Source organism: Musa acuminata, chromosome BXJ2-8, assembly GCF_036884655.1.
Source record: "Musa acuminata AAA Group cultivar baxijiao chromosome BXJ2-8, Cavendish_Baxijiao_AAA, whole genome shotgun sequence".
In the NCBI taxonomy this organism is placed as follows: Eukaryota; Viridiplantae; Streptophyta; class Magnoliopsida; order Zingiberales; family Musaceae; genus Musa; species Musa acuminata.
Window position 1 is genome coordinate 53,844,433 of NC_088345.1, and position 9,747 is coordinate 53,854,179.

A 9,747-nucleotide genomic window follows, 5' to 3' on the forward strand; every position below is an offset into this window, starting at 1 on the left:
CATGCCACCATAACCCTTTACAACAGCACTTCCACCTTGCATTTCTCCCTCGCGCGCACCTTACTGTTGTTGCCAATTAAAGCCCTCACGGTTGCCTTTGCCCCATCCACCTTCCTGATGTCCCCCGCCACCTTGTCTTCGTCACTCTTTACTAGGTTTAGCAATGAAGCTGCAACATTTTCTCTTGCCCTCTTGCTTCCCCTAACCAACAAATGATGATAGCAAGGTGAGCGCGAGGGGGGGTGGGAGAGTAAGGCAGAGGCACTGCTATAGAGATATAAAAGGTTGCAATGATGTGTTGGGCGATGGTAGCGAGGGTGTCAAGGATACCCGGGATGCACATGAGTGCCTCATGAGGCGAAGATGGAGAGGTTAATGAGGGCAACGACGACGTTCTCCTGAGTTGTGAATGAGTGATGGTGGTTAAGGAGATGAGCGGTGAGGAGGGGGCATGGTGTCTGTGCCGACGAGGGGGACTCGCATCTTCGAGTCTTACTTCGATAGGTAACAGATCTCCGCGATGGCTTAGGAAGCGAACTTCGATTTTACGATGACGAAGCATCGATGTAGAGCGACGAAAGGGTTGCTCGAGAATTGCATCGGTGTTGGCACCAACGGTATCACCGTCCACCACTATCGAAATTATAAAATTGTCTCTCTTTTTTTTTATCTTTTATTTTCGTGTTTCCATTAGTAAAACTAATTTCATTAAGATAAATAGACATAGATATTTAGAAACTTTAATAATTCAACCGAGTGATAAATCTAATAATTAAAGTTGATGAGGATTTAAACTAATTGAACTCTAATGATGGTATTCTCACTCGTATAAGTAACACAACATAACTGTAATAAAAATAAAATAATCGATTCGATGAACTAAGACATTATTGTTCTACATAAAAATATCCATCTGATCCACCACCGGACGAGTTTATCTAATTGGATTTCGGTGAGCATTCGAAAGAGGTAAGCACTGTTTGCCGACACAACAAACTAAAAGCGTGTGTGTGTATATATATATATATATATAGAGATAGAGAGAGAGAGAGAGAGAGAGAGAGTTTCCATTTAGCCTTTCTCTCAACCGCGGGACATCCTAACATGTTTAGTTAGGGTTTCTTCGGGTTCGCGTTTAAATACGCCTTCTCGGATCGGAGCTTGGTTGCCCCTCCTTTGGTTTGTTTAGACCTTCGTCTTGGAAGCGGCGGCTTTACAGGGGCAGGTGAGAGGATGAGTCGCGGTGGGGCAGCGGCGGCTGCCGCGAAGGGCGGGAAGAAGAAGGGTTCCACCTTCGTCATCGATTGCGCGAAGCCGGTGGAGGACAAGATCATGGACATCGCCTCCCTGGAGAAGTTCCTCCAGGAGAGGATCAAGGTGGCAGGCGGCAAGGCCGGCGCACTCGGCGACGCCGTAACCGTCGCCCGCGACAAGAGCAAGATCACCGTCACCTCCGAGGGTCCCTTCTCGAAGCGGTAATACCTTGTCTCGTTTCCGGTGGATATTCTTTATTGGCTCTAATTCACTTATCTGGATCATGGATTCTTGGTATGGCGTTGTAATTTAGTGCACATGAGGTTTTTCATGATTAGTTGCTGCGATATCTGTTGCTTATATTCTCGTGCTCGATTCAAGAAGTAGGAGATAGTCTTCGACAGCTTGTAGGGGACTTGAGATGGCGTTTATTATGACATATTGTGTTGGATGTTTGCATTTGTGCCTGCCTGTTTGAAATCTTGCAGCTAATAACTTTAGATGCTATTTTGTTACCATACTGCATAGGTTAAAGTGTTGTTAGATATAGACGTCCTTATGACATCCACGTTCAACAGTGTTTCAGCACATATTTTAGTTCTTCTTGCGAATGGAGGAAGATGTTTTTCGAAAGTTGGTGGCGATGTAAAAAGGATAGTTAATTGTTTTAGCCAGTTGTTAGAGATGGACCACTTGAAAGAAGAGGAGTGTGGTCTTAAAATCTTAATTGCCTCCCTTGGTAACTTAGTTAACATGGCTTTGACTTCACTACATGTGTAGTATTTGTTAAAGGAATTAGATGTTTTGACTCGCCGACTAGTCATTGCTTTATTGTGCAGAACATATGGATGTTCTTATGGTCAGTATCGTGAAGCTTAGGTGGGTCAGTATAGTTGCCTGACAGAATCATGGGTTTTATGAGGTCTAGCAGAACCCCCCTTTTTTCCACTTTGATTTGCTTCTTAAGTTTAGCAACAGTTGAACTTTTCTCAGCTTCTATCATAGTCTGATTTTTAAACTTGGCAGCATTGCTATCATGCCCTGTTCATTCATTTTGTGATTTCAAAATTTGGATGATACTGAGTTGCGGACCCTTAATATTTCATTCAACGCTTTCTACTTAGAACCAATACTTGTGAAGTTCTTTTTTTGTAAATTAGTACTGTGAGATTGAAGGGATGCCATATGCTATGTTTTTTACTTGGAATTGAAATGCACTTATAGCTCTATTCTAATTTAAAATTCTGTGTCTTACAACTTTCTGTTCTGATCACTGTAGCTCTTACGCACTTTTCTTTTTTCTCAAGTGTTTTCTCACTATTTTTTTGTTAATTCATAGATTTCATCTGTTACATATATGATTGTAGAATATGTTTTGCTAACTGAAATGGATTATTATTTTGTTTTTCATCAATCACACATCATCAATTATTACATTGATGATGGAGTCTTATCAATGGTTTCACCAATTTGTGGGTATATGTCAAGATGGTTACATGTGTATTAATCTAGTTCTTATGTTGTATATGTTTATCGTACCTGTTATTAACAACAGGTTTTGACAAGATCATCAAGCTAATTTAAAAAATAATTTATTGCCTTATTTTATAGTTAAGCGTTGCTCATTGCGCATGTGATATGGCACTGCAAAACCTATTTTTGTAGATCCCATATTCGTTTTCCATCATCATGATATAGTGTGTATTTTTTCATAGGTACTTAAAGTACCTGACAAAAAAGTACTTGAAGAAGCACAATGTGCGGGATTGGCTGCGAGTGATTGCTTCTAACAAAGATCGCAATGTTTACGAGCTTCGATACTTCAACATTGCTGAGAACGAGGGAGAAGAGGAAGAGTGATGATGGTGTGCCCTTATTATCCCTTTTTGTTGCCTTGTTTGGTTAATTTATGATAAATTAGAAGGTTTCTCCTGTTGTGGTTTGTTATGTTCAAACACGTTTTCTACTTTTATCGTTTCAATTTCAGAAGGTTTCTCCCTTATTCGGTGGTCTTATTTATTTAGCAGTAAACAATTTGATGGTTTCCTTGTGATGCTTATTCCTCGTTTAGCTCAATAATTATTCTTCTTTCTGCGAGGTGAGACACTTCAATATCCAAATTGGGGAACATTCATTACATTACTGCATGATAGAAAACATTCTGGTTGAGTATTACAATTTGATTTTAAAATTCTTTTTCACAATTCATCTTGAACGCTGATGTTCACTATGAACACTTGAACTTTTACATCGAAGCTTGTGTTGGACCGGCTGTTTGGTTATAGTAGTAGAACAAATTTGATCGGGTATTGGCTTGCCATTTACGCTTTACTTTAGTTTCTTCATATCATGTTGATAGATTGGTTAATAAGATGCTAATTCTTTCACTGGTAAGTTTGCTGCAAACAACGATAGTTTATTTAAATGTCATTTCCCGGTTTTCTGACATTTTCGATCCAATTACGAATAATGAATCTTTGCTCGGTGAACCCTTTTTTTGTTATTATTATCAGCCAGGCTGTCTAGATGTTAATAATCACTTACATATATTTATAATTCAAAAGCTGATTGTTTATCTATTTGGCTGTTAAATTATTGATATTTTTTCTGGCCTAACATTACCAAAAGATATAAAAAGGAAAATGAAGGTAGGTAAAATAAATACACGACAGACATATTTTGCATTTCCAAAACATTGATCTGAAACTAATGTATTTGGACTCATCTAAGTTTAATTTGACAAATTTTACACGTTAAATATTAATTTACTTATTAAAGATTTAAGAATTTAAAATCTCATCGAAGTTATCTTAAATGTTGGTGATGGATGATAGTATATCAAAATCAGGATTGATACACCTGAAACATTGACCCTGATTCTTATGTACTTTGATCAAAATCACTTATCAATAGTTTTGAGTTGAGAGCTTAAAAACTTTTTATCACAAGATTATTATAAGATCAACAACCTTCCCATTACAAGGTGAGGTCCGACAATATATTAAGATGTAAGCAGGTTTTATAGCAACAATACCTGGCGGTGGTGGGCACAAAAGAACAACTAAATGAGTTTGACGACTTGGTGACTCAAATTGCTTTGTAAAGGATTTCTTTTCTAAATAAGGCTTGCGAAACCAAAAACATTTCGAGCAATAATTGATTTCTTTCAAACGTCATATAGAGATAACTAACGCCTCTATATGAAGTTTGAAAGGGCCGGAATCTAACAACGGTTAGGGTAATAGCACTGATTTGGCTCGGCACCGATAATACACACTAATGAGCTCATCATGCAAATAAGCAATAATGCCACTCTTAATGATTGATCGTACCGCCGCAGGCAGGATATTAAGTAACGATAATATTTCTATAAAAAGATTTTGACTTTCTAGATCATAAATAAAAAAAAGGTAATATCAAAAACTTGCATACATGATCACCAACTCCTTCAAAACAAAAACATAACAAACATCCGGAAATGATATAAATGCGAGCTTCTAGGTCTTGCAACATCTCTAAAACCCATACGAAAGAAATGATCCATTGCGACCCGGGAGTCATGTTATCCATTACTTGTTAGATTTCTTGCGAACCCTGCATAAGAAATTTTACTGTTATTCTATGAATAGAAAAACTTCAAAGAGCTTTTATAAAATGTGAATTGAGGAGAATTTCCTACTCGGATTGGGCGGCGGCAGGGGGTACTCGGTCTCCAGGCCCCTGTTTGCAAACAAAACAAAATACATAACTCATTTGTTATGAATTCAATTCCAAACGATACCAGAAACCAGTTCCTCCTCATAAACAAAGATGAATGGCTTTCTCCCACACACAAAAAAAAAAAATTACTATCGACAAAATCAAGCTTGCAATGACATTTATATTATAACCCAGGCCAAACAAACAAAGCAAGTCTTCATTGGTGAAATCATTTTCCCTCAAAATTTAAGAAATATTAAAAGAAAAAAAACCAAGTTTATCACTGCTAGTTATTATTGAAAGAAAATATGCTTATCCTTATCCAGCTAAAGATGGTTTCTAATACATATTTCTATAAAATAATCATCAAAGATGCTCGGGAAAGAAGAGTAGCAACATAGAATGCGTTGGATATAGCATAAAATACGTGGAATATACCCAAACAAGAATCAGGAACTCTCAACAACCAAAACAGTCGAATGGGAAAATGATTGTGCAAAAAACTCTGATGACTGCACGTCGTAATCATTGCAGAAAAACAATGTTGAAAAATTATCGGACCTGAGCCAGGCGTTCCTCCCTCCTGGCAATCTTCCTTTCTCTGCTAGCCTTGCTCTTGGCACGTTTAGCTTCAAATTGATCAGATAAGGTCTTCTCTCTTGCCTTTTCAGCTTTGGATTTATGAATACTTTCCATCAGCACCCTCTTGTTCTTAAAAACGTTACCTTTGACTTTCATGTACATGTCATGGTACATGTGCTTGTCAATCTTCTTCGACTCACGGTACTTCCTAAGCAACCGTCTAAGAACTCGCATCCGACGCATCCAAAGGACCTTAGTCGGAAGCCTAGCTTCTCTTGTACCCCTGCGCTTCCCTGCAATACATATAAGATTGGTCAAAGAAAGGCTAAAGAAGAACAGAATTTATAAAAGAATTATTACCATATCCAGAATGTCGCCCTTTTCTCTTAGCTTCAAGTGCCCTCCTTGCACGAGATCGCGAATGAATCTTGGTTGGCTTCCTGATGATAAAACCATCCTTAACAAGCTTTCTTATATTTTGGCCTGCATAACAAAACCATCATGCTCCATCGCAAATGAACATGAAAAGTTGTTGCCAAAGCAAAGTTCTTACTAAAACAGTCAAGATCAAACTACAGTTATAAAAAGTTCATCACCAAAAAGCCGTTAGCAAGTAGTGCTCAGAGTCTTTTTCTGCTTTCCAAAATCAATGATGTTTGTGCAGGGAAGAACTGCTACAATGTTCTTCCCATAGTGGTCCATGTTAATCTCTTGTATTACATATGTTCCCTACTCATATAACCACTAACTCGATCCCCAAACGGTCCTATGCCCTGCCATAATTCACTTTCCCCAACCACTAGCCTATTCCTGTCTGTCATGTTCTCATACTGATGCAATCAATAGCGGCATCAGTCAGCTAATAGCTTACAAATGGAGATGAATGGCAATCGCACCAGAAGTCTGTTCAACTGATACAGTGCTTTTGAGAAGAAAAGGTAATTCTCTTTGGCCCAAGGCCTTAGCAATCTCCTCCTGGTCTTTCTTTTGTTCGATCATATTATGCATTCATAAAACATGAACGAGGTGATTCTGGAGTAGGAACCTGTAGCTTAGCCTGTTGGTGCACAAAGAAATCTTGAAACTTCTGTTCGAGAGTACAGAGTGAGTATGATATGAACACATCGAAAACACTACACACAAGAACTAACATAGACACGAGTTTTCATGTAATATAATTAGGAACATATCCAAAAGCCGACCTTTAAATCAAAAATACCTTATCAAGCGTTGATTTTAGCATATTAACAGATATCGGCAGCGGTTATAACGAAGAAAAGAAAATTTTACCGATTTCTATCTACAAACGAAACCAACAAAGAAGGGCTTGGGATTCAAGTACAAGCGCCGAATCGATCGGAAAGACGGTGAGAGGACAACAACAGCGAGGGATCGATAAGGAGAAAAGCTTCTCACGAGAGTTCGCCATGGAGATCTCGTTGACCTCATTGGGGTCGAGCCAGACCTTGCCCCTCCCGCATTTGAGGACGCTTCCGGCGAGCCTCTTCTGGAGCTTCAGCGACACCATCGCTCGTCTCTTCTGCCCTTGGTCGTTGCGAGACAGAACGAGAGGCGGCCGCACGTAGCGACAGATGGATCATTTGTAAGCTATTTGCTCTAGGGTTTCTCGAGAGCAATGTCTTAGACAGATGGGCCGATCTACGGCCCACTGTACCGTGATCGGGCCGAGCTCGAGCTGCATAGAGCCCTAAATTAGATTTGTTTTTTCAGTAAAAGAATAAATTTAGGATTTACTTGTATAACAATACAATCGTAAGTTTCAACGGTTCAATATGGACCTCTTATCACCATTAAGATATTATATATATATATATATATATATATATATATATATAGTTAAGTTCTACCAAAATCTTTATTGATATTTTTTATTAATCACCCAATCACATAAGATCTGTATCAAATATTTGTTTCCACATTGAACCTTTTAGATATTTTATACACATTCAATATTTACATTTTAGATAAGGATCAATCAATACACATTAAATGAAAACTTCCAACTGTTTAATACTAATTCAATAATTTCACTTTGGCTCTCGAGCATCCTACCTTGCATTAGTATACCAACATGTTGATTCAACAAGTTGGGTCATCAAAATTCATCTGATTCTCTAATAGACGGGCTAATTATATATTACTTGTGTAGTTAGTTACCATTAGCATCTTGATCCTTACATTTAAAAAAATTACATTAGCATCTCTCTAATTATGAAAGTGAAACATCTATATCTATGTACCATAACATCATCGGTTTCACTAATAGAAACACAAAAATAAATGATAAAAATATAATTTTAATGTTTTAGTTGATGATAACGAACGACGTCAGTGGTCGCGGATGTAAAGCGATGATGGGCCACTCTATGACTCCATCACGGAGCGATGTTTGTTGCACAAAGTCATCGGTACTAATTTCATAATCATTAAGACCATATAGTTGGCTCCTTTGCCTGCTCTCTAAAACCATTAACAACGTCTTCACTTTGCTCTTCCCCATCGAGCTCACCCCGTTGTCATCATCGACCAGAGCCCTCGTAACGTCCTCCGCCTAGTTTACCTCCTTGACGTCCCCTACAGCCTTAGCTTCATCACTTTTTATCAGGTTTAGCAGCGCAGTTGTAGCATTTTCTCTCACCCTCCCATTCCCCCCAACCACTAGATCTACCAGGATGTTGACATTGTCCACCCTTCAGAATGCCTCCATGCTCTCGTTGTATCCTGCCAGTTGGGTGATCACCATCGTCACATCCTCTATCACCTCCCTTCGCCTGTCCTTCACCACCAACGCAAAGAGGGGTAGCACAATGCCTGGCTCGACGAGGGCGATGCAAATGAGCAAGTAGAGGGCATAGAGCATGTTCTTGATAGACCTAGTTAGTACGTCAAATTGCCAAGGAGGTCCATGAAGGCAATGATGAGGGGGCTTCTTTGGCTTGATGATGAAATAATACACTTTGATAAAGAGGAGGTTGTAAAGGGTTGTGGTAGCATGTTGGGGGTGACAAGAGTGTCAAGGATGCTCGAGATGCACATGAGCCCATTGTGAACAGAGATGGAGAGGTTAAGGAGGGTAACAACAGTGTTCTCTTAGGCCACGATCGTAGACAAGTGGTGGTCGAGGATGAAGTGACAAGAGAGGCACAGTGTCGATGTCGGTGAGGGGGGTGTGCATCTCCGAATCCTACTTCAACAGGTGACAAATTTCCATGATGGATTCAACGACCGACTTCAATTTTACGGTGACAAAGTGTCAACGCAGGTGTAGAGTGATGAAAAGACTGCTTGGCAATTGTATTGACATTGACGCTAGCGATACCGTCATCTACCACTACCGATGTCATATGCTATCATCAACTGGAATGTTATAATTATTATTTTTATTTTTTGTTATCATTATTTTTATTGATAAATAGATCTATATATTTTTTACTTTCATAATTATAAAATACTAATATAATTTTTTAAAATATAAGAATCAAAATACTGAAAAAAATTGTAATCTAATTAACCGCCACGTGACATTAGTCGATTTCCGACTCTTAACGTAAACGAGTCTCGTTTGTCCCACCTCGCACCGGCTTCTCTCGGAGCCCCAGAAACGAGTTCTCGTCGCGACCCGAAAGGCTAGTTGGTCGGACCAAATCACCCTGGGAATCTTCCGGGCCAAGGTGGTTTCGCAACGACCTGACTCGTGAGGCCCACAACATGATGACGTGGCACCTTATAACTTGCCGAGTCGGGCTCTAGCGTAGCGTGGGCCCCTTTTCTCTCACTCGGTCCGTGGAACCTATGAACTCGGGCGACGCGGGTCTCGAGTGGCATGCGGACCCAGCCTCCGTTAGCCATCCAGATACGAGGACTTTTTTTCGAGGCACCCCAGACGTTGGTGAGGTGGGCTCCAGAGCAGCGTGGCCCCCGCTTCTCTCTCACCCAGCATGTTGAGCCCATGCAAATGGGTGACGCGGTCTCGAATGGTATGTGCGCCCAACATTTCTCGCTCACCAGATACGTGGAGCCCTCGGACATAGGTGACGCGGCCCGCATTAGTGAGTCCCACAATTGTACTCCACGTGTCTTTGGTAGACCTGGCGTGGGGCCGCACATGTGGGTCCCACTCGCGACTCCCCTGCCTCGCCGACCTAGTTCGGGAACCAACGGATCAAATGACGACACCAGTGGTTCGTCTCC

The 9,747-nt window shown here is 40.1% G+C and overlaps 2 protein-coding genes across 2 annotated transcripts; one reads left to right on the forward strand and one right to left on the reverse strand.

Annotated features, from left to right (window-relative positions):
- Window positions 1-1,151: 1,151 nt before the first annotated feature.
- Window positions 1,152-3,256, forward strand: LOC103995578 (large ribosomal subunit protein eL22z). The gene is made up of 2 exons (XM_009416191.3): window positions 1,152-1,475; window positions 2,970-3,256. Exons 1-2 carry the CDS (start codon window positions 1,234-1,236, stop codon window positions 3,112-3,114), a joined length of 387 nt encoding a protein of 128 aa, XP_009414466.2. The 5' UTR covers window positions 1,152-1,233; the 3' UTR covers window positions 3,115-3,256.
- Window positions 3,257-4,602: 1,346 nt separating this feature from the next.
- LOC135620320 (large ribosomal subunit protein eL19y-like) lies at window positions 4,603-7,117 on the reverse strand. The gene is made up of 5 exons (XM_065123200.1): window positions 6,952-7,117; window positions 5,896-6,018; window positions 5,515-5,828; window positions 4,934-4,974; window positions 4,603-4,848 (listed from the first exon to the last, which is right to left on the reverse strand). Exons 1-5 carry the CDS (start codon window positions 7,061-7,063, stop codon window positions 4,824-4,826), a joined length of 615 nt encoding a protein of 204 aa, XP_064979272.1. The 5' UTR covers window positions 7,064-7,117; the 3' UTR covers window positions 4,603-4,823.
- Between the last annotated feature and the right edge of the window lie 2,630 nt (window positions 7,118-9,747).